Source organism: Solenopsis invicta, chromosome 1 (assembly GCF_016802725.1).
Source record: "Solenopsis invicta isolate M01_SB chromosome 1, UNIL_Sinv_3.0, whole genome shotgun sequence".
Taxonomy (NCBI): domain Eukaryota; kingdom Metazoa; phylum Arthropoda; class Insecta; order Hymenoptera; family Formicidae; genus Solenopsis; species Solenopsis invicta.
This window is the reverse complement of record NC_052664.1, coordinates 24,726,508-24,751,543: the sequence shown is the minus strand read 5'-3', so window position 1 is coordinate 24,751,543 and position 25,036 is coordinate 24,726,508. Positions and strand designations below refer to the sequence as shown.

General features: G+C 34.9%; 2 protein-coding genes and 1 long non-coding RNA gene across 4 annotated transcripts; 1 reads left to right on the top strand and 2 right to left on the bottom strand.

The window, feature by feature from the left end:
• Positions 1–223: 223 nt before the first annotated feature.
• On the bottom strand, positions 224–6,865 carry LOC105202123 (NAD-dependent protein deacetylase Sirt6). Its single transcript, XM_026132436.2, has 8 exons — positions 6,672–6,865; positions 4,600–5,743; positions 4,242–4,369; positions 3,518–3,636; positions 3,291–3,414; positions 2,928–3,101; positions 2,542–2,665; positions 224–2,463 (listed from the first exon to the last, which is right to left on the bottom strand). Exons 2-8 carry the CDS (start codon positions 4,663–4,665, stop codon positions 1,981–1,983), a joined length of 1,218 nt encoding a protein of 405 aa, XP_025988221.1. The 5' UTR covers positions 4,666–5,743; positions 6,672–6,865; the 3' UTR covers positions 224–1,980.
• Positions 6,866–7,009: 144 nt separating this feature from the next.
• LOC105202068 (beta-1,3-galactosyltransferase 5) lies at positions 7,010–24,073 on the top strand. Of its 2 annotated transcripts, none has more exons than XM_011170444.3 (3): positions 7,010–7,576; positions 22,189–22,785; positions 22,916–24,073. In XM_011170444.3, the coding sequence occupies exons 2-3, from the start codon at positions 22,227–22,229 to the stop codon at positions 23,428–23,430; spliced, it is 1,074 nt and encodes a 357-aa protein (XP_011168746.1). In that variant the 5' UTR covers positions 7,010–7,576; positions 22,189–22,226; the 3' UTR covers positions 23,431–24,073. The 2 variants fall into 2 exon arrangements, with proteins under 2 accessions (XP_011168746.1, XP_039308307.1); XM_039452373.1 differs by lacking the exon at positions 7,010–7,576 and adding an exon at positions 8,023–8,247.
• On the bottom strand, positions 10,999–22,189 carry LOC120358361. Its single transcript, XR_005575314.1, has 2 exons — positions 17,296–22,189; positions 10,999–12,982 (listed from the first exon to the last, which is right to left on the bottom strand). It is a non-coding gene; the product is annotated as an uncharacterized LOC120358361 (long non-coding RNA).
• Positions 24,074–25,036: the final 963 nt, after the last annotated feature.

Sequence of the window (25,036 nt, the reverse complement as noted above, 5' to 3'; positions counted from 1 at the left end):
GCTCATAATGTTATAAATATGAGAAATATCGCGTAATGTAAACGTTATGAACAAGGAAATCCCCTTTTTTATTATATATTTTTATACGTATATATAAAATTATGATATATTCTTCTTACTCGATCTGTTGTATTAAATTCGTATCAAATTAAATGTCATAACATATATATTTAGTGATTTTCATGAATTGACGTGGAGGAAAAAGATTGTGTACATTATATAATCCTTTTTATAGATATATTTTTTATTTCGAATATTATATCTGGCGAATAATAATGATTACTTAAATAAAGTCATGTATTACGATGAATGAAGCGCAAACATCACTATGTACATATAAATATTACATGATTCGCTATATTGCATTCTATCAGAATGCACTCTACAAGTGGCAGCTTATATAATCTACGCGCGAAAAACCGTTTAGCGTAACTAACTGCAAGATATTGTTAAAACTTTTACTTTCAACATTCCCTTCAACACTATATGGAAAAAGGCGCACTCTGTTAAAAATTCAACATCTGAATTTATCGGACAATCTAACATCAGCTTGTAGCAAATAGTGCTATTAGCTTACTTATACAAACATGTGCTTTGTATTATAATATGACGCGCAAATCGGTCCCCAATCATGTGCGCTGTCAATTTTCGTAAGGCGAACATACCTGAACATTGAGGACGATCAATGGGACCCAGAATAATCTATTTACGAAAGCAATTATTCAGGAAAGTTACACAGGAAATGTCGCCAGTAGAAACGATGTTGAAGTTACGTTTTCTTTATGACCCAAATGCTTGTAACGCCATATTAAAAAGATAATTTTTTTTTTAACTATTTTGCCCCTTTCTTAATGGTCTACATTTTAACTTACTTAAGACATTCAAAATGATCCCAATGAAAGGAAATATATACTTCTTTCATACATATTCTTTGCAGGCTACACATATCTTTTGCTTAATATTGCAGAATTAATGACAGATATTCACGAAAGGATTGGAAGATAGAGGAAAATTATGTATAAAGATCTCTAATTCTTTAATAGATAATATAAAAATCTGAGACATCATTTTCAACCATTTATGGGCATAAATTATATATGTACTCTAGGCAGCTCTCATATCTGTATTATTCTTATTATTACGATCAAGCAACTACTTCAAATTCAACTATTCTCAATTAAAAAAAGCTTATGGAAGTTCTTACTGGCGAAATGTCTTCTAGGAAGATCTCTTTTATCGAAAACCTTATTAATAATCTATAGTGGAAAAAGTATCGTATTATGCACGAGAAATCTGGAACACGTTGCTTGTCGAGAGATTTAATCTCTCTATGTTGAATCTCTCGTCGCAATATCTAATATGCATATGCGTAAATATATATATAGGCTAGTTGTAAAAAGCAGATGCAGCACGCAAACGGAACTGTAGACACTAATAAGAATATATACAACTATCGGAATAGTTTCACTGTCTTCGTGATAAATGGCATGTCCTGAAAACAAAATTATGGGTTTGTATTCTTATTGCACATTTAATGTTAAATGTTTTACGTCCAATCAGTACGTGTTTAAACAATTGTACGAATCGGAATATTATTCTCATTGCAGGCAAGAGACATTTGTCATTGCCTCTTGAATACAAGTTCGCATAAAACATGTAAATACGTAGAAGCAACAATCTTAATAAATGGTGTTTTTAAATTGTTTTATAATTACCCATTTCATATATTTCTTTCCAAGTAACAAAAAAAAAAAAAAAAAAACGGAAGAGGAAGGAAAGAGGAAGATAAAAGGAAAAAGAGCTACATTTAATACTAAATGTGCAGCAAATGTTTAAAATGCCTATTGAACATCAGCAAATCTATCGCATATTTCGTACGAACAATGAACATCATTCAATTATGCACTCATAAGTAACTGTAGCGTACACTGAGAATAATCGAAATATTAGAATGGGAAATTATTACTTCATTAAAACTTGCTACACCGTTTGATTCATTTGCATATCAGTATGCTCCGATGCGTCTTCCATAGTATATCTACACGTTTCAACATCCACCGCGTTCTCTTCTATTTTAAGGGAGTTGTCAGCCACATGATCGTTCTCGGTCTTATATGTTTCACCCGCTGTGGTTATATTATTACCATCTGTTTTGATTTCTTGCTTAACTGGAAATGCTTGCTTTCTAGCTTTAGTTTCTCGTTTGGGGTCCGTTCTCTCCCTTTCGTACATAAACGTTTTCCGTTTTCTTCGCATTGGCTTGCACACCTTCTTGTACAGCACGTTCATTTCCTTTACTCTGCTGGTCGGGATTGTCCAGTCCATCTCTTTAGCCGTTGTATCGGAATTTCGTGTCGGATCCATAGCGCTTTCATATTCCGGAATTTCCAATCCCAATTTCTTCATGACCGCGACCATTATCTCGTCGACGTTGCCATTAATGATCAAGTCAGCTTTCTTATCCTACATACAAGTATATTTTGGTCGTGAAATCGCGAAAGACTTTAAGTTTTTACAACGTTAGCCGTGTAATAATCTTACGTGTTTCGTCGGTTGCAAATTACATATAACAAGACGGCCTCCATATTTCTTCGTGTATAAAGGCAAATTACCACTTGGAATAATTTGTAACGTCGTTCCCAGACATATACTCAGATCGGCGACGCTAAAAAAATGTCAGTATTAACATTTAATAGTTAATATTGAAATTATGTATACAACACGCTGTTTTAGGTAAATATTCTCAAGAATTTTTATTGTAGAACCTGAAACATCCTGCAAGCCATACTAAAATCATGTATGCTATTATAACTTTAATATTTAATTTTTTATGTACATTTTTTATGCTTTCACACATAACAGCTTTGAATTTTATCCTAATTTCAATTACTTTAAATGCTGAAATATATAATATTATAATCACTTACCTGGAGTGAAGATCAGATAGTGTCAAATCACTGTCTGGCAAATTATGTTCCCAGTCGAGAATGGTATCATGCATTCGACCACGGCATGGACGACCGCCTATCTGTTCTGATCTGCATACAGTATCCAAGGATTTTTTCCCCACGCTTTTGGTTGCAAAATTACGAATAAACGATCTACAAAATAATTTAAATCCCATCATTTCAATATTCAATATTATAATAAATCCAATATGCTTGCTGTCAGATCCATTTTTTTCACATTCATTGTCTATTTGGCTATATCTTTTTATTGGAATGAAACATGTAATTAAATCTAATCATTTGTGTATTTTTTTTATTGCGTTTCCTTATGTGTGTACAAACCTTCCACATTTGTCACACTGCTCTGTAAACATATTTCCATGCAGTTCAGCAAGATACTGCCTCTGTACTCCTGATCGTAGATGTAGTCCATCTATATTCTGACTTATGATGAACTTTATTTTTTCTAAAATAAATTAATAAATAAATAAAAACAAAATCATATAAAGAAAAAAAAAGATATATATAAAGAAAATTTTGCTCTTTAGCTTATTTGCCATCATACTTACTGGCCTCTATCAGTTTTTTCAATGCCATATGTGTCTTTGTAGGAATTGCTTCATCAAAAGAGATGTTCATAGAAGGTTTCAAACCCTTCTGTTCCAATGTCCATACGCCATTTGTACCCCTAGTGACAAAAGAATGTCACTCAAATTGGCCAATACAAACATGTGTTATATTCCAATTATGGAATTCCTTATTTGTTCAATTTGTAAATAATTATAAACTTTACGTATTCAAAATTCTTAATTTTTTTTAATTTCAAGTATTCTTTTACTATATATATATATATATATATATATATATATACACACACACACACACACACACACACACACACACACACACACGTGTGTGTATGTATGTGTGTATGTGTATATATACATATAAACATAATCGTCAAAATGGAGATATAAAATTCAGATAAGTTACAAAAGTACATAAAAGTACATATTTATGTTTGCATGTATTTAAAAATATATATTAAAATGCTAGCACAAGAAGTATGTTCTCTTTCATGAGAGCACATAACGAGTACATAACGAGCGTTATAATTCAAAATACTTTTATCTCGTACTCAATTTTCAAAAATTCCTGCTGCGTCTTTCCCTTCGGTATATGTCAGACCACAGTCTTCAGCAGAAGTGGATAGGAAAGTGGATAGAGGGATGGAGCTTGGTGGTGGACAGGTGTAAAATTCATAATCTCGAAAAACGGCAATGCGATAGTCACCGAAAATCGGGAATACCAGCCGCGGTGCTGATACCGGCGCCAGTGTGGACCACGACGTGACGCGCGCCTTGTATCCACTCGGCCAGGAGACCACATTTCAGGCGAAGAGTCTCGACGGTATCGTATCTCTGCAAGCAAAAGAGGAATGGAATAAAAGGAATGTGGAAAGAAATAAAAAAAAAAAAAAGAAAAAAAAAAAAAAAGTTGAGAAAAAAATAGAGCGTCACTCGACTCCGCGAGGAATCGGCGACGGAGGGTGAAACGCCATCGCTTTTACCGCGCGTCACAACATCGAGAAAAGAAAGAAGAGGAAAAAAATCTCGTCCCACCGAGATTTCTTCGTTTCTTTTTTTCTTACCTCCTCCAGTCCCAGCACTCCTTTGTTTTCGTACGGCGATAACCCGTCTGCGTAGCTCGATGACATTTTTGCGCGTCCGTAAAGCCCGTGGTAAGTCCCGTCCCGATATCTCTAATCACGACGCCTCGAGGGAACGCCACGAACGGCGATACGTGCCCGTCGTCGTTCACGAAGCGGGTCCGACGCGATTTCAGCCGCGCTCCAGCCGCCCTCCCATGTGCCAGACGAATACGTAAACAATATGAATCGAGAGCTAATGACCGCGTGCTGTTATGTTTATACGCTACGAATGACGATAAGTGATAGGAAACTCGAGACCCGCGGAGAACGCATTCTGTTTTATAGACTGCACTGCATGCAACGAAATGGCACTTGAACAGAAAGAAGATAATAAACCCCCCGGGGCATGCGCCCTGAGCCGCGCGCCGTAGGAGCGGCGATCGGTCGTTTCGGAGCCAAGCGGACGCTTGGGTTCGTCTCGCGAATATTCAATTCATGCACGAGCCATTGACCGACCGAGCAGGGCGCCAATTTCAAACTGGTGCACAGTGTACCACTTAAGGCGATGCTGAACCGGTCTGTATACGTGCATATTTTTGGACAGGCATTTCTCTTAATTGGCTTTATAGATCGTAAAATCCTTCTCCACAATTAAAGTAGTAACAAAAACATACACGGGAAACTATAATTTAGTACGAAAAACGAAAGTAAATTAAAAAATTATAGTTTAATTATCGGCTTCTGCAGCCGACTCGTGACAACATGTGCCCTATATAAAAGTTTTAGACTTTGTATGTATGAAATAAGTAGTTTACTGCGTATGAATTAAATAAAAGAACAATACGACGCTTGCAGAATGGTCCTAGAAGCTCTAGTATGAGAGAAATGGATGTCTGAAAATTGTTTATGTAATTTGCACGTGTATTGGTGCAAAGAGCAGAAATTGGGTTCATTGTAGTTCAGAGATCTTGCATTAGAGGCGCTAAAGTAAAAAAAACAAGGACAGATGAGTGCGTTTGACAAAGTGCGCTAGTCTATTCCCCTTACTCTTCGCCTCACGCGCGACCAGCAGTTCGCCGAAAAAAAATCTACAGCAATCTGCAGTATCGACGTTAAGTGAGTTCCATCGTCAGTTCAGCATCGCCTTAAAAGAGAATTTTAAGGTCGTTATTCAGTTGATTTTTATTTCAAGATCTGTCTCAAGTAATGTCTTAAGATGTTAATACGGTTCTCTGATTGGTTGATGACATCCTAAGATGATACTCAAGGTGGTTTTAAAATTTTATATCAATATTTAAGTGAGATGTATTAGCAATCTTAAAATGAAATTATACGCTTGTTGTGTTGTCTTTTGTAATTTTTTTTTTTTGTATTATATTTACAGCAATTTACATTGTTTGTATTATCTACACGAAAACTCGTATGTTATAAATAAAATTTAATTAGAAATTTTCATTTGTTTGTACTGTAGAAAAAAAGATTCAAATATGTCAATTTGTTTAGTGTTCGACTTCGACTAACTTCGATTAATCGATTGTTATTTTGATTCGTTATGAAATACAGTATCTTATTAAATACTCAAATAGAATTATATAAAAAAAAATTATTGATTTTTTCATGTAATTTTACAAAAAAGCTTAAGCTTCAATTGCTCTAATAAGGTTCCAATTTAATTAAAAATGATGAATTCTACAGTTAAAAATTTTGATATTAGTAGATATTGACATCGATTGAATCGCGATCTGTAGTAAGGTGACTTCGATTAAAGTTTAGTGATAGAACCAGTCTCAACAACTCCAATTAATCGATTAAATTTAGAAATTACCAAAATTTTAAACTGATCAATCCCTAATAATTCAATTTTTTTATTATTTTAATAAAAAAAAACCAAATTATTAATTTAAAGTATTATATTTTACATAAATATAATTATAATTTTCAGAAAATGAACAAAGAAGACAAAATAATACGATCAATTTTAAGTTTTGCAGTTGGCTATTGTTAAATCGGGTGATCAACCTAATTGGACTCGGGGAGACCTTAATCACCGACCAAAGTTCGATTAAACTTACGAAGTCCCCCGAGGATCGTATCGAAAGAGTACGTCTCGTTGACGGTAGAAAAAGGTCGTGCGATCCGTCGGAAAATTCCACGAGGTGGAAATGATCTTAGGTGGCGTCTCGCGTCTCCGTCCTCCGTCGCTCACGCTCGCGGTCCACCAGGTCCACCCTCCGTGATCACCGCCGATCTCGGCTCCGGCGCCTAGAACGTTCCTCCCGCACATGCTGTCTGATGCTGCCGCCTGCCGCCCCGTGGTGGCGTTAATCGCTCCCGTGCTGCCCGAGTAGCCGGCGTAGCCGCTCGACCGAGCGAGGGGTAATAACGCGCGTCGGCGGTCGGCGACGAGGAAAGATGCGGGGCGCCAGGACGAAAAAGAAAGCCGACTACTGAGTAGCCGCGGATCGAGCATGCGGTCAGTCGAGAGAGAAGTCGCTGCGTCGGTTGTTCTCCCGTACAATCGGCACGTACATATACCTATACGTCTACGTGTGTCGAGAAAGAGAGAGAGGGAGAGAGAGAGAGAGAAAGAGAGAAAGCGAACGCGAGCCGCGCGGCGAGTCGGCGAGCGCTTTACGTCTCGTCGATGTGTATGACCAGGTGATTGAAGAAACACACTCCCCCTCTCTCTCGATCTTTCTCCTCTCTCTCCCTCCCGCCCTTGCGCCACCTCTCTCTCTCTCCCCCTCTCTTCCCCTTCTCGCTCACGCACCTACTTGGACTCACACCCTCCCCGGTATATAACCTCAAACCGTCAGCGAGCTCGTGTCGTCGCGTCGCCCGTCGACGATTCGCGCGGTGTTGCGTGAGCGTGTTTTCGGCCACGATTGAACCGGGTTCCGGATGTGCGTGGCGAGGTTTCTGCTGTCCCAGCGGGTAGTGCTAGTGAGCTCCGGCAGTTTTTCACCACATGCGACTCGTAAGTACTCAACGTACTCGGCTTTTTTTTCATACTCCCTCTCTTGTCCCTCTAACCTCCTTTTTCATCTCCTCTCCCCCCCGCCCGGTCGTCGCGCGTCCTCGGCACGGAGGGTCTCTTCCCTCTTCTCGTGCCGGATCGCCGCCGCTGACGACGACGACGAGGCGCCGCCGATGAGTCTCCCGGCTCAGGATTTTCGCGCCGAATACCGCGCGAATTCCGCCGGGAGTCACCCTCGGCGCGGTTTCGCACGAAAACGCCACCGCCGTCGAGGATGTCGCGCCGCGTGTCCGTGTGTCCTTCCGGCGTTTCTTCCGGAGCCGGGTTTTTTTGCACGCGCGGTTTCTGCTCCCCCCCTCCCCCCGCCCCCCGGCCCTCGTCTTTTCCCTCCTTTCTCGGAGCGCATTCAGGAATTTTATTTCATTTCACGACGTCTTCTCTCCCTCTCTCGCGTTCGAATCCTTCACCTTGCTCTCGGAGCAACTTGGAAGTTGCTCTCGGAATGCCGCTTTCAGTCGGCGCGCGTGCGGAGCCGTTCAAGCTGAAAGTAAAAACCGGGAAGCGCGCATCTATTTTAAGTGGATGTTAAGTGGAGGACGAAGGCGATCGGGCGCTTCGAATAAAAGCATATGGGTGACCGCCAAGGGTGATACTTTTGACTTTTGATCAAAGTAATTTTTTCCACGCTCCTCTGGATTATTATCATTCAGATCTTTGCTTTGTGATCGCTCCGGCTTTCCCAGGAACGAAGAAAAGATTATTAATATTCATTACCAACTTGCGTTAATGTATACGTTGGAAACAATCGTACGCTGTTACTTTTCAATGGGGGATTTCAACCATACTTCGATTAACTCATCAATACCTGTTAACGCGAATGGAATTGTTAATTTTCTTTTGTTTGCAATGTGAAAAGAAAAAAATTTGATTAAGGACAACGATTTGCGTAGCCAGACATTTCGCTCGAATTATTCCGCCGCGGCCAGTCGAATTAATTCAGGGTTGTGCGTTTACGCAACAAAATATAGTGTACGTTACGCGTAAACTATGTATGAAATGTCATTATGTAAACTATTATCTATGCAATATGAAAATTTAGTATATCATTTTTTTCAACCTTTTAATTTTTAATATTATATATTTCTATTATTAATATATTAAATTAGATATTAATAATTTTATAATTTTATTTTTTACTTTTTATGTTTTTTATTATTTACTTTTTCTGTATTATTTTATTATTTACTTTTTCTGTATTGTGTTTTGTGTTATCTAATTTACGAGTTAGTTTACATATTTTACATGTTTGTATTGTCTATCTGAAAAAGGTATAAACGTCACGTATTGTTTACGTAAAAAGCTCGTGTAGACGTAATCTTGAAATATACGGCACAACCCTGAATTAATTATATGTTAATAGGTTTTACCAGGGTCTAAGTGTATGCGAAAATACTCTCACGTAGCTCTCGGAGTAGTGTTATTTTCTGGGAAATTTAATCGCCGGGAAAGAAATACATCTTTCCCACGTTTTTTCCTAGGAAAAAAAAACTCGACACTGGAAAGAAACGTTTTTTTAAGTGGTTTTTTAACTTCTTTTGCTTTAAACTCCTTTTAAAAGCTTTTATTTAAAATTATTCATATAAGATTAATATACAATAATATTTGATAAACCTATTTTATAGAATCTATTTTATAATTTTTATTTTGGACAAATTCCCATTTTAGGAAGATATAACTTTGGACCATACCGTTTCTTATTTTAACCAATAGCTAAAAAAATGCAATGTCTTAAATATGAAACATTGTATTTATATTAGTGAATGAGAAATAAAGTATAAATAAAACTTTTTTCTTTGGTATAAATTTTTTTTTTGATAAAATGAATTATTTTGAATGATAGAGAATTAAATGTTAGTAAATGAAAATTATAAACTTAATAAGTTATTACGTACAAGAAACACTAGTTCCTTTGTCCTACAGAAATGTTGCATTGTTTTTAGCCTACACTCTAAATCCAAGTGTATAATTTTTTATACACTTAAGTGGATAAAATATATATATTACTTTTTACATATTTCTATGCGTGTAATTTTTGTACTTTTTTCACGTTTAGACGTGTAATTTTACACTTAGTTAGACGTGTATCAATATTGAATTATACGACTAAATGTGTAAAAAGTGCAAAAATTACATACAAGAAAATGTATAAAAAATTGAAATGTGTAAAAAGACTACACCTTTTACGCACTTGGATTTAAAGTGTACTTTTAAGAAATCAGTATCTTCAAAAAATTCAAGCTTCTCTTAAAGTAAAGTTTTTGAGAGATAGTGTCGGTACGCATAAGTGATATAAAAAAGAAGGAAATACATTTCTTTTTCTATTACGGGCTTTTTCCCGAGGAAAAAATGTTTCTTGTTTCCCATTCTTTCTTTCCCCGAGTTTCTTCCCTCTTTCACAACACCTCGGAGCGCGTACTTTTTCTCAAATGAAAGTTAGCGAAAGTCTCCGCATTCGAATATCATTCTCCCCACTGAATAAACGAAATAATTACGAGCGATTGTTCGCGTTCGGTGCTAAATAGCGCGCTAAATAAATGAGAATGCGGGGCTTTGTGCTCGATGGAAAAAAAATATGCGCGTTTTTTTCCGTATCAGCTGCGTCGATCCGGCTTGCGCGATACTCGACGACGTGCGCGCGGTCTCGTAACGGAGTCCGCGCTACTATCATACTTTGCGTAAATTGCTAGGATTGTTGTGAAAGAAAACAATTATTTAGGATGAGACTCGAAAATCAATAATGCCGCGTATAGTCACGGCGTTTCTGAGTTGTTTGACCAAGAGTCGCGCGTATGTACACGCTGAATGCACGCTTATCTGGTTATGCCACCGTCTCTGCCCTTTACGCTTGATGTCATAACAGGCAAACACACGGAAAGTTTATTTTATACATAGTGTCATAGACGTGGGAATGCTGCCTCTCAGGGATGGGCACTTTAACAAATTTCCTCCGGATTTTTCCACAAAAAAAACTGTCTTACAATACAATTTATATAAAATTAATGTTAAAATTATATTTAGTATTATGTATATTAACAACTAACATTTATTTTAGAATATATAATAATATTGTTTGTAAATAATAATTATCCCATTATTTATGTTTTACATACAATATATAAATATAAATAATAAGATAATTAAAAAAACATATATATATATATTTTTTTTAATTATTTTATTATTTATACAGGGTGTTTTAGAAATAGTTGGCCAAACTTTAAGAGCATATCCACTCATTGTAAGAATGAAAAAAAGTTATATAAACATGGGTTTGAAAATGCTTCCTTGCCAAGTTATAAACATTTTTTTATTGACTTTAGAGAAATTGTTGGAAATGATTTCCTTCCGAAATTTTCTTTTTGGACCGATTTTTTTTATCTACACTTAATAATAACAATTACAGACAATTTTTGGAAACGCAACTCCCTATATTATTAGAAGACATTCCACTACAGATACGCAATCAAATTTGGTTTATGCATGATGGAGCTCAAGCACATTTCAACCGCATTGCTCGAGAGTTCCTAAATAATAATTACATCAATACATGAATTGGTAAAGGAGGACTCATTGCTTGGCTTGCACGTTTTCCCGATTTAAACCCTTTGAATTTTTACTTATGGGGGCATCTTAAGACTCTCATGTATGATACTTTTGTTGCTACTGTAGAAGTACTTTGAAATTGTATTATTGCTGTGTGAAAAAATACGAAATACTCCGAGAATTTTTGAACGTTTTCGACAATCCATGCGACGTCAATGCGAAGGAAATGCATTGATGCGAAAGGAAATTATTTCCAGCAATTTCTGTAAAATCAAAAAATGTTTATAACTTGGAAAGAAAACATTTTCAAACCCATGTTTATATGACTTTTTTTTATCCTTACAATGAGTGGAACATGCTGTTAAAGTTTGACCAACTATTTCTGAAACACCCTGTATATAATTTCCTGTATATCCTTTCGTCAGTTATCAATTTCAGATATTACATTTCAAGATGCCTCGTCCTATTATTTTTTTTGCAAACTATGTACTTTTATTTGATAAGGCTTATTTTTTTTCTCAGTAATCGCGCGATGATAAAATTTTTTTCTCTCAGGACGTATTTAACAAATAATAACTGTAAGGTTTTTCAATAATCTATGTGTAACACATTCTTTAGATGAAAAAAATTATCTTAATAAATTTTCAATGGTGTGAAAAATAAAATTTTATAATGATGAAAAAGACAGAGTTAACTATTCGTTCTGATAAAATTCATTGCTGCGTTACGCAACATTTCGAGTAAAGAAGAAAAACCCAGCAAAATAAAAAAAAAGAAAGGTTTTTAATTCTACACGAGGAATTTCAATATTCTCGAAGCGTTTCTAGATCGCGTACAAAGTAAGTCGACACGTGTATTCGATTTCCTCTTTCGTGTACATGAGATGGAGAATGCGCTTCGTGCGAGTTTATGCGCGGCATTAGAACTTTGGAGCGGTATGAATAAATCATGGGGGCAGTCGAGGAATTTTTGTTCCAAACTTTCCGCTCGAAAATTTAATTTTTCAAGGGGGAGAGGGGGTCGCAACGAAAATTCCAGTTCGATTTTCCGCGCGCTCGTACACTACCGGCCGGCCTTTGAAGGGATCAACGCTACCACGCCTTATCGTGGAGATACTAAAAGCCCTTTTGTGCGAAACACGAAATGAAATATTGCGCTCGTGGTCTCAATGGTTGGCCGGAAGGATAAATCGTTGGGGTGTACTGTGTATGAATAATAAACCTGCTTAATTAATACTTGTTACATCTTCAAACAGTGTGTTGTATCCACAAGTTGTCAGCGTTAATCAGATGTAATTAAATTTAAGGACTATATAACTTGAATTCTGATTATTAATTGTGTTGCGGTAAACAAAATATTGTCTTGAGAAAAGGAATCGTTACTGAGCTCACTTTGAGATGTTTACTCTTTTGGCAATTGTCTTAAGAAACGAAATCATTATCGAGATCATTTTAAGAACTTTACTCCCTTGGCAATCATTTTAAATTGCAGATTTTATGAATGTTTTGTCAATAGTTCATATGTCTCGTTCTCATATGTCGTATACGTTTCGTCGAGTCCTTCCTTATTTATGGCTCGGCCAAGGACGTATTTACATAGAAACATAGAACTAAAACTAAGATTTAACGTTCGCGGCTTCCAACCGCAAGGAAACGCGCAACATTGATTCTTTAGAAATACTTTTAAAATTATTTTGTAAAGTTGGAACGAATTCATACACCTACACATTTCCTACTATTAAAGGCGATATAACGTATATTTGTCCAAGTTTCTTTCCGTTCACAAATCCCTTCTTTGATGCATCTAAAATAAAACGAAAAAATAATATGGATTTGTTTTATAATTTTCAAAGTAGACTTTTTTTTTAAATAAGAAAATGCAACAGTAACGAAATGTAGAAGACAAGCTTATTTGCTCGTTTATTTATAAACGTAATTAGAATTATCATTTAACACCTTTATATAAGCATATAATAAATTACAGATATTATTTAATTAAAATATTAAATTTATATTAAGATTTTTGCTCGAATAAATGAATATTTTAACTAGATAACATCTGTAATTTATTATATGCTCGTACACAGAGAAAATGACTTACAAGGAAACACAGGGAAGTGTCCGCCTCAGATTAAAACGAGTTTTTAATATGTTGTAGTACAGATAAAAATAAGGGTGACGTATTTTTTTATACGTGTCCATACGCACTTTAAGGGGGTGAAACACTCCTTTGAAGAAAATCGATTTTTTTCTTTCGAAGCGTATGCCGTCGAAACTATAAGAGATAGAAAAAAATGTTTTAAATAAAAGTTGAATGGCTCAAAGAGTAATTTATAACAGCGGAAAAAAAATTTTTTTTTTTAATTCTTTTTAATACTTTCTCCCACCATTTACCTATTTTTTTTTTTAATTTTTAATTTTTTTTAAGCAAAATAAAGCTTATTTTATTACGAATTCAACGGTATATGATAAAGTTACGACACAACATTCCCATTTTCTAAAAATAATTAAAAACCTCTCTATGCGCACGGTACGCGCACCCGTCCGCACTCTGCGCTAGGGAAGTGACTCCCTCCGATTTCGACGTGCCTTTAATATGTTGTACAGATTAAAATAAGGGACACGTATTTTTTACACGTGTCCTAATACACTTTTAAAGGTGAAATATCCCTTTGAAGAAAATCGGGTTTTTTCTTTCAAAGCGTGTATCGTCGAAACTATAAGAGATAAAGAAAAATGTTCTCAATGAAAGTTGAATGCATGTTTTTTTCGCATAAGATGACAAAAACATTTAGAGGACAGTCTGTGTCTAACATGAAAACGCAGACATTGAGAAAAACATTTACTACAAAATAAAACGACACTACACTAAAGAATTACGGTGTTGTAAGACATTAATTTCTTGTTTAGAAAATAATATGTAATTAATATAAGTTAAACATTTATTTACTAGTCTACATGATTCAACTAGAATATTTGTTCTCTTCAACATTTTATAAATAAGGAGACTTGGATTACAAAAAATTATTACTCACACATTCCATACCTTCACTATCTAACGCCAGCTCATCAACTAACAACAAGGCGGACACTTCCCTGTGTTTCCTTGTTAGAAGTAGTAACTAAATATCAGTAGCTAGTTCGAATTTTTCTTCATCAATCAGTGCTAAAAATTGGCTATTAAAGATAAAATATATTTGCTGTGAGATACAGTTTTATTAGGTAAAATGAAATGTGTGCTTTAACACGTGTAGCTAAAAAAGTGGCAGCTATTCCTCAATATCTATAGACGCTGAAACTATATACGCATTCGCTAAACATTATTTGAGTCTAGCAGCGAATATTTCATGCTGCAACTGCTAATTTTAATGACTAATAAATTTAGCTCTGGCAGCAACGATATTACCTGTCTCTATTTTAAAAACACATCTTAATTACCATAGCTAAATTTTAGCTTTGTTGGCTAATCTTTTCTTTGCGTGTATAAAGTTGTTAAATTGTATTCTAATGACGTAAAAAAATGTAAACTTTGAAGAACCAGATATTTCTTCGATCATGTTTCTATACCGAGAGGCCACAAAAATTATTACTTTCACGAAGAAAAATAATATAAAAAGCCGATATTCATAATCGATACTCATAGACGTATCTAAGAGAGTCTTTGGAAGATTTAAATCCTCTTCTGAACTTTTTTATTACGTTTCTCATTTTAAAAGACATTTTAAAAGACTCTCAATAAATTTATTACTGTCACATAAAATATTGTGTTAAATCGCTTTGGAAAAAATCGTAATCTTTTATTTTTTACATTTTATTGAATGATCTTTGGCTTCATTAATTCTTCTATCGTTTCTTCTTGTTTAAGTTAAGTTTAATATTACATTTTTAATAATATTTAACAGTGTTTCTCATAAGAATTAGGAAGTCTTTTTATATTCGTTTCAGAATTTTTCCTAGAAAAATAATTATGATATTATTTGTTATATAATAATAACATATTGTTATATAATAATAGCAATATTAAAGAACGGCATATTTCATTTTTAATAGCTTCTACTTTCTGCAAAAATAAATAAATAGTAAAAGTAATAATTTAAAAAATATAATATTTTTCCTATTCAAAATCAGGAACAAGAAACATTTAAAAATATTCAAAAAAGCAATTTATTAACGTAAAAAAACCTCTTTATGTGCTACTAAAACAGATAAAACCCCCTTCCGAAAAGAAATCTTATTGTTAGATAAACGCTTATATCAGTTCTTATATTTAACAATCCTAAGTAAAAACTTATGTCGTCTTAACTTACTATAAACTAATCAGAATGATTAACTATTACCGCAGCGGTACTAGTACCTTACGACATTACTTAAGATAGTGTTGAAATAGAAAAATGGACTATGAATATCGGTCATAATGACATTCTCGGATGCTTTCTTCTTAAGTCGTTTCTGGCAGGCGCCATTCTGGTGCCAGGTTGTTTGGCGACGAGTGTTGGAAAAGATGAAGGGTGTGCGTCATCACCCACTTTCAGACGTTCGAGGCAAACTTATCGTCGTCGTCGTTGTCAGTGGTGTACGATTTCTTTTTTTATTCGCGCGTGCGTGGATCAACGCGGTACAATTTTTCTCCACTGATCCATCATGCCTCTGAGGGTCGGCAATCTAAGGGCGCGTGTTAAAGGGTGTGCCATGAATGATCACACATCCTCTATTCTTATGCACGATTTACGTATGCGAATGCTCTTTGTCCTCATCTTTCGTGGATATTTTGCACAGTGCGAGAACACAATGAGAAACAAAGTTAAATGTTATACATATATTTACGTATGCGTAAAATAATAAAATAGAAGAGAAAAAGATAAATAATTCTCCTAATGTTTCAACTTCTAAACAAGCCAATTATCATTCCATTCGTGATTACTTTTAATCTATTCCGATACAAGTTTGTTAACTTATAAAAGTTGCCTCACAAATTAGAGTCGCGAAGTTTAAATGATTTTGTAGTTTTGCAATTTTGTCATTTTTGGCTTTTTATAATGTTTAAAATCTAATTCTAGATTAAGGATCTAATTTTTCTTCTCCCTATCTCTTGCAGTTATTTTTTATTATTGTTTATTAGTAAGTAATAAAAAATGTATTATTAATTCTAGACTTTATTCGAAAGACCCGTGTGAAGCTAGCATCCCAAAGTAAAAAAAAAAATCTTTTTTTAGAGTCCCGGCTTCTTTTCTAATAGTTCTATAGTGCATGATAATTTTTTAGAAATAGTTCCAGCGATTAAAAAACACCCTCAAAAAACAAGTTTTAAAAATGGGGTGCCAACTTCACGTTGGCACCTATTTTCAAGAAAATTATATTTTTTTTTAGAGTTTCCAGTAGTTTTTGAATAGTTCTATAGTTCCATACTTTTTTTCAATAGTTCCGTTTTATTTTCAAAGTTCCAAAATTTTGAAAATAAAACGAAACTATTGAAAAAAAGTATAGGGAATTATAGAACTATTCAAAAACTACTGGAAACTCTAAAAAAAATATAATTTTTTTGAAAATGGGGTGCCAACTTCACGTTGGCACCCCATTTTTAAAACTTGTGTTTTTTGGGTTTAATCGCTGGAACTATTCCTAAAAATTATCATGCACTATAGAACTATTAGAAAAGAAGCCGGCATTCTAAAAAAAATATTATTTTTTTTACTTTGGGGTGCTAGCTTCACACGGGTATTCGAAAGTATGTAGCAAGCGAAAATAAAATAACATTAGTATAAAAAGAAATATTTAATATACAATATTATATGTTAAAATGTTATCGAATTTTTTAGGACGTTAGTGATTTTGCAGACAAGGGTTACAAGCTAACATTATTTATGAAATTAAAGAAGGTCTTTCATCTTTTCTCAATATCTCGCGCTCACATCGCAAGCCATGCGAAATTTACGTGATGAAATATTAGGAAAACTTATCAATTCTATTTTTAAGTGTCATTACGTGGCCTAATATGTGTTAGAGCATGATGAAATCGCGGAATCGATAACGCTAACTTTGGAATCGATGATTCGGGCATTAGGACAATCAGCCTTTGCGTGCATGATATTCCATTTATTCCGATGACGTGAATCTTACCGTAAAAGCCTCTTGATCCGGGATATAACACTGCGCGTTCAATCAGTTTCTGATTAGGCTTCACGCCCATGTTAACCAATACGAATTCTAATTATAGCCATGTACTTAATTGTAACGCTATAATGACAACAGAATCGCACTCACATGTTTTTCCGATCGTTCCTCGCCGCCAGATCGGAACGATCGGGCTGCACGAAAGTAGAATTATTACCATCTTGCTCTGCGAATATTAGAGCATAAACTGACCGCGTATGCAAACCGCGCGGCTTAATCGCCCTAGAAGTCGCCCGGAATCACTCACTGATATTTGTAAACGAGGTCAAGAGAGGAAAACGAAGCTATCTTTCTCTCGTTCCTTCCTCTCCAAGCCACAATGACCACATTGCTCTAACCACAATTAGTTATAATCGCAATATTTCTATAGATCACTTCTGCAATAACGAGAAGTATTTGTTATACGTTACAAAAAAAAGGGGGGATTAGATTAACTGGTCCATATGTTGAATGATAAGACAAATTCAATGATTGTGAATTATCTTATCTTTTTGTTATCCTACATCGAGCGTCAATTCTCAGATAGAAACGAATGGACAATGAAAATGGAAAATAATAGAAGCTTATCATTGTTTATTTTATTTTTTCGTTGCACGAGAAGCGGCTCAAATATTTGTCTCCCGTACAACTCGAATCGAGATTAGCAAGCGATCCATTCGAGTTTCGTAACAGAGAGATAATTATAAAAACGCGAGTAGCCCTGCTTTCCAAGCGAGATGTTCTACCTTTGATATCGCACGTTTGCCCATCCTATATTACAGCAACACGAAGTGGATTATCTCGATTAAACACGAGGTTCCTTGCTTATATATCCGCTGGCGCAGATCGCCGAGGATTTGCTTAGGAAACATAACATACGTACACAGCGCAACACAGCGAGCGATATATTGACCGATATTATCCAGCCGACACTCTTCAGGCATTAGCATTCTACGTGCGCTCTTGATATTCGATTTAAAATCCCACACACGTGAGAAGACGGAGAAAGTTAGAAATAGATACTTTAAAGTGTTTTCACTCTATTGGCTGGGGCTTAATTCTTCTCTAATAGAATCTATATAGAATTATGCCTACGTAAGAGACACCGGTGGAACCTATTAAGGCACGTAATACATTTAGACGTGGACGTATACAGATGTGGGCAGTAGAGCCTCGTTTCGCCATTAGAAATTGAAGCATTCATCTACGAATGATGTTTAACGAGGTCTCGGATTGATATACCGAGTTCAAATCGACGTACCGTATTCGGACCGACCTTGGATTAAAGTCAAACAACAAATCGATCGAAACGGCTTTTTAGTCTTGATGACATGCCATCATTATAATAGACACCTGTCTTCTACTTACAGCGATGCGAAATAATGAATTCATTAGTGCTAATCGACCGTTGGTATTCGTTCGTGAACTTATCGCGTCCTTGACGTACGTACTGTAAAATATATAACGCAAGCTGCCTCGAAATTATAGTTGCTATACGGTGCACGTAACGTCTTAACGCGTGCTGCATGTTTGTCATCAAACCGTTATTAAAGGAAAAAAACTCAAAACTCACAGTAATAACGTGCCATTTATATTCCCGTTTCTATTGACTTTTGTAGAAATAAGATTATATAGTTTGTGCGTCACAACGGCACTTAAGAAATAAGAAAAATAAAGAAATGATAAACGAGGTAATACAAAAATAGATATGCACAGTACTTCGCGTGACTTAATGACATTGTTGCAACGCAAAACTTCTTAGTGTAACGAAACAGCGTGATGCGATTGGGTGTATAACGATAAACTCTGTACGCTATATTTCTTAAATTCTGGATGAAATGCTTTCGAATTATGAGTAATATCGCGCTTGTAATGTAATATTCCATTTAAATGAAGTAACATATTATTGCCATATACGTACACACACACACATATATATATATATATATATATATATGTTCAGCAGATTGTAAAAGTTAAGAGACAAGCTGTGTAAAGTTGTCGCCTGTTTGCGCTCGGAATTAGTTCTCTCATCGTAAGTCTACGAATGCATCTTTGTTGTGTTGCGCTGGCTGGTTAAAAGGAACTTTTTTCGATTTTCCCGTAGAGTTTTGCAGTTTCTACGAATATTGCTGCAAGAGTTCGCCTGTTGTTTCTGAGTAAATTAATTTTGCAATTTAATTCGATTTTGTAAACAATTTAACTTACGCAAGCCTTCCATGCCACGTAATTCAAGGTGTACTTTTATCAATTTGTACTTTTATAATTTTGTGGAGCAAAATGGGATTCATTCCCCAATTACTCTGTTATAATTTTAGAAATAAATATAAATAGAATAATTTATATGAATTTTTATATAAATTTTATATAAATTTTTAATTTTATTATTATAACTGTAGATTTAATATTTTTCTGCATACCTACCGGATGTGTCATATGATAATTTGAATATAAAAGTTTTATACAATCGCTATCAAGCAACGTTATCGCTAAAGTATTTCTATACATAGACGTTAAGTGCAGATGCTATAGCTTTCATAAATATTTGAGTTTTCTGACACGATTTAGCAAAATGTTTTATTGTTTTATCTTTTCCCACCAAATAAATTTTTTTTTAAAGATAAATAATCAAAGGACTAGTGAGAGTGTTCACGCGGTGATTCTTGAACTTTAATTCTTTTTTAGATTTCTTGTATTGCGATTAGTCATCGTTTATCGACAAGTCAGTAATTCATTAAAATTATATCTACGAAATGTGATTGTTGTTATAAATTAAAAGGTATATCGTTATCTGATGCAAACAGCATGTAAGCAGCATGTAAGTAAATTATAACGTGTACATTGATTTCACGTGTGATTTTTATACAGTAATAATTACTTCTGATACATGCACGCATTGATAAAGTAATCCTTGTCGAATAAAGTTTAAACGATCTTCGAGTGAATCATAATATCAGACGGCAGAATCGCTTTCAATGGGAGGACTTATCAGTGACGATAGCGCGAGTCCATATGTTATGCCTCGTGCGCGACTCTTCGTGGTATCCATTGATTCGTGTGGGAAACTTCTGGCGAACGGCATCACTTAGTACTTTTTAACTCGCAAGCTCACGAGCCCCGAGCGAGCGGAATTATTATTGTTTGTGAAACTTTTAAAACACGCTCTCCTTGGACGTTCGCGAGAAGTTAATACACGTAAGATTCTCTCGTGCTAACACGCGTTGGAAAAGCATTTCTACATTAACACTCCCCTTGGCGTCTGAGAATTTTTTTATTTTACAAGTTGCAGCAGTTCTCTGAAACAACTCGAGTATGTTAACAATTATATTTTAAAAGTACGTTACATGCATTACACTTATTGGTAACGTAGTAGCTTATTATATCATAGCTTATCACGCTTTTAACGAAATGTGTTTTTTTCTATGAGATTTTTATAAACGTGAAAATGACGTCGTCACGATCAATCTCACCTTCTCTCAACTCTTCTTGAAATCTCTGAATCTAAATTTTCGGTCCAATCTCGTAAAGCTGATTAAAAATGTCTGATCAATTATGAAGATAAAGTTTCGAGAAAAACGAATATTAAACTTTGAAGCAGTTATATTGACGGCTATATTCGGAAGAGTTGGAGGTCCTTACTCAAAACTTTGACCGAAAATCTCGTGGAATAAAAATAAAATACAATAATAAACAAAAAGCTTTATAGGTCATAACTGTATCTAAATGCTGATATATATATTTGTTGTGTGATTTTATATATCTTTTAAAAAATAAGATGATTCTTTTTAATCTAAAGTAGCACTACTATAATAATAGAAAATCAATAAAAATATGAAGAAACTAAATGTTCTGTAAAATGTCTTTTTCCAGCTTTAATACGCTTTCGGCATCGGATAGTAACGAATCTTCGCTTTGCGTGTCACTCGGCGTGATTCGCGACCGCGCCTCTTGATTTAATCTCTTTATGGATTTCCTTTTGATTAATTTAGTCAATCAAAAGCCGTGTTTATTTGTTGTGCGTGTGTGTGTGTGTGTGTATGGATCAAATATTTACGAAACTTTGATTTTATTTCTTTTTTTTTTCCTTATTCTGAGCAGACTTTTGATTTCCTCTTATGATTGGTAAACAATGCACAAAAGTAAATTTATTTTAATGGAATAACAAACAAACAAGATAAACATTAAAAATTAGCTAAGCATAAATAAAAAGTATTTTTCAAAAAGTCTACAGTAGAAAAAAAAAACACTTTTGTATTTCAAAACCATTGGTTATTTCAAAAACGTTGGAAAACGCATTATAATTATTTTGATATCATTTGAAAGATAATTAAATTCTCTACAACTTTTGTTTCAGTACTTTTTGTTAAAAAATATTTTCCTGATATTTGTAAAAATGTATAAAATAATCGTGATTTAGAGGATTTTGAGCGTTAACTTTATAAGAAAAAGCGTCTTTTGATTTTTCGACCTATGTTTATAAAAATGTCTTTTGTGCTGAATTAATTTCCCATAAAATTTTAAAACCACTCGTATTATATATGTTCCGGTTAAACTGATAAGATTTTATATATGCGTACATACATCATGTATACACTACACATATGTTGTCGTATATATTATAATATGTTACCATTGTACATATACATTGTTACAATCGAACATTTTATAGCGCTCTCTAAAATAAAAACTTGGAAAATTTTCATGACTTTAGATACGATACATTTTACATTACCAATCATAAAACTGATATAGTCCGCATTGAGGATATGCACGAGGCATCCGCAACGCATAAAAGCATAATAATTGCAGATGCGAGAACAAGTTTCGGCTAATTGACGGTATTATTATTTATATTTTCAGGCAGAACCCGACGTGTATGATGAAAGGGGCTTATTAGTATGCTGGATAAGCGGCGGCTACATGCCTCCGGTACTTCGCCATGCACCCTCATTTTTGTGGTCGTTTTGGCACTAACTGGATGCGTCTCGTTATGGATTCACATCGATGGTTCAGGATCGCCGATCCCTTACTCCAGCGGCGGTGTGGCCGCGCCAGGATATATCCTTATATTTCCCGGAAATGTCACACCCTCCACGCAGCCCTACTCAATAAACGAACTTCCGTCCGATGATAAATCCACACTGATCAACATCACGGACTTTAGATTCATTATGAACCACAATCCTTGCAATCGTACGCAACCGTTGCTACTAATGTTGGTTCACTCGGCGCCGGGGAATTTCCTGAAGAGGCATGTCGTGCGGGAGACCTGGGGTCAACAAGCGCCAGACGTGACTTTATTGTTTCTCGTGGGATACTCGGTGGAGTATCAATCTAGGCTTGAAGAGGAGAACAAGAAATACCAAGACTTAATACAGGGAAACTTTGTTGATGCCTACAGAAACATGACCTACAAGCACGTTATGGGATTAAAGTGGGCTACTTATTACTGTCCAAGTAAGAAGCAGAATAAATTAAATTAATTAAATATCGATATTTATCTCTTATTCTTTCTCAATTTTCATTAACCTCGCACAAGGATATATATTTTTATATATCTGATTTTGACATATTGTTCTTGTTTCAGGTGCCAAATATATTCTTAAATTAGACGATGACGTTTTTGTTCATTTACCGGCCATGCTGGACTTTCTAACACATGGCCTCTCGCCGTGGGGTGCAAGACGTCTAATTCTCTGTGATCCTCTATCGGCTTCCGCAGTGAAGAGATCCTGGCGCTCAAAGTGGCGCGTCTCTCCTCTGGAGTATCCTGGTAGATTTTATCCCGCGTATTGTGCCGGATGGGCGATCCTATATTCCCCCGATAGTGTATTTATACTGTACCGCGAAGCCCAGAAGGAGCCGTACTTCTGGATCGACGACGTGCACATTACTGGGACACTCGCTAGGAAAGTAAATTTAACGCAAACCTCATTACACTCTTGGGTGCTTACGACCGAGAGCATGCGGGACCTGCTGTCGAACCCAAGCGCTCGACGGGATTTTCTGTTCGGGCCTCCGGATCTAACGGAGAACGGAATACGAGCCTTACATAGTCTGGTTACTAAACCACGGCCTAGCAGTGAAAGCCTATTGAATTAAACGTCTAATAGAACAATTTCGTTATACTTGGTCGCCGTAACGCGAAAACGGGAGAAAAGAAGAGAGATACGAATGCGAGTGTTCTTACATACTTTCAACGTATCTAAATTCTACATGCATTGCGGTATGCCCTGTACAACAGTTCAACATAAGTGTTCGATTATTTGCACAATGTACAAACGCCATGTTATATATGATACGTACGTAACAGTACGTTACATGTATGTGCATATGTGTGTATATATATTATATATATATATAAATAGATATATACACATACAGTCGCAGCAAACACATATGTATGTGTAACAAAATATTACTTGCGATCGTCTTACTTAAACAAGAAATGAAACGGGTATAATTTCGGTGAATTTAATTTCCCGTACTGTAGATATATCAAGAGACATACAATCGTGTCTTGCTCCAAGTCACGGTCAGCAAATAACGAGACGGAAACGTGTATGCGAACCGTCTAGTTTAGACTATCTAGAGTACTTTGAATTATCGTATCTCACAGTAATGCCTGAAATCGGCCGAGTTCCTAATATTTGGAAAAGACCCTTATACCGATTGTTGCATTTACAATGTCGCGAATAACACATAGGGATCAATATTGCGCGTTAGTGATGTCCGAACTCGGCGGAATAATACCGGTTTCAATTCCTGTATAAAATTTGTATTTGAAAAATACTCAAACATACATATAGAGTATTAGTAGGTTTATGCAATTTATTTACTTATTAAATTAAAAAGGCTCATTTCTCTATTTGAGACTGTTAATCGGCAATCAGGGCTTGTAATTAACATTGTTTCAAATGAAACTAATTTTGAGATTGTTCGCAATTTTGTTTTTTGAAAAATTATTTAAATTGTAATTGTATAATTATAAATATGATATGGAGTAAACAATTGTTTACAGCACAATTGCAATCATATTGCCATATCTGATTTTTTTATGTATAGATTGTATTATTTCATTAGTTGTTAAACTGCTATGTAGTACGCACGCACACATACACGCACATGTATTTCTAAATTTTTACGTTAAATGTATAAATTAAGAAAAAATATTTTATCATGCTAAATGAATCGGAAGATATTTTAAATTGCAAATTTTTTTTCAATATTGATGCGAACCTTTGTTTGTTGTTGTACATAAGTGATAATTACAAGGAAAGATTTCCAACTTAGAAAGAAAATTCAAGGAATTATGAAATTTTGGCAGTACATGGCTATCCTGGCATATAACAATTTTTTTTGCTATCCAAATTCACCTCTTCACTCTCAAGGAGTAAAATCAACCTCTAAAAATTAGTCCATTTTTCATTTTTATTTTGTTATTCACTAACAAAAAGAGATAAAAAATTTTTAAGAGAAAATTAATTTTTTTTTTAATAAGATTTATTGATTAGGAAACTTATCAACTGTTTAAAAAATTATACAAAATATATAAACAAAACTGTTGTTTAAATAATTTTTTAAACAATTGTTAAATTTTTTCTAATTGTTAAATCTTATTAAAAGAAATTTTCTCTAAAATTTTGTTTTGTCTTTTTTTGTTGATGAATAATAAAATAAAAATGAGCTAATCTTCAGAGATTGACTT

Bases quoted from the DNA above. Each gene is read 5' to 3' on its own strand.
- LOC105202123 (XM_026132436.2), bottom strand. From the start codon at position 4,665: ATGTCATCGAGCTACGCAGACGGGTTATCGCCGTACGAAAACAAAGGA. The intron at 3,415-3,517 runs GTAAGTATGATG...AATTTATTTTAG, and splicing joins GAAAAAACTGATAGAGGCCA to AAAAAATAAAGTTCATCATA. The intron at 2,464-2,541 runs GTAAGATTATTA...ACTTGTATGTAG, and splicing joins ATTTGCAACCGACGAAACAC to GATAAGAAAGCTGACTTGAT.
- LOC105202068 (XM_011170444.3), top strand. From the start codon at position 22,227: ATGCTGGATAAGCGGCGGCTACATGCCTCCGGTACTTCGCCATGCACC. The intron at 22,786-22,915 runs GTAAGAAGCAGA...TTCTTGTTTCAG, and splicing joins GGCTACTTATTACTGTCCAA to GTGCCAAATATATTCTTAAA.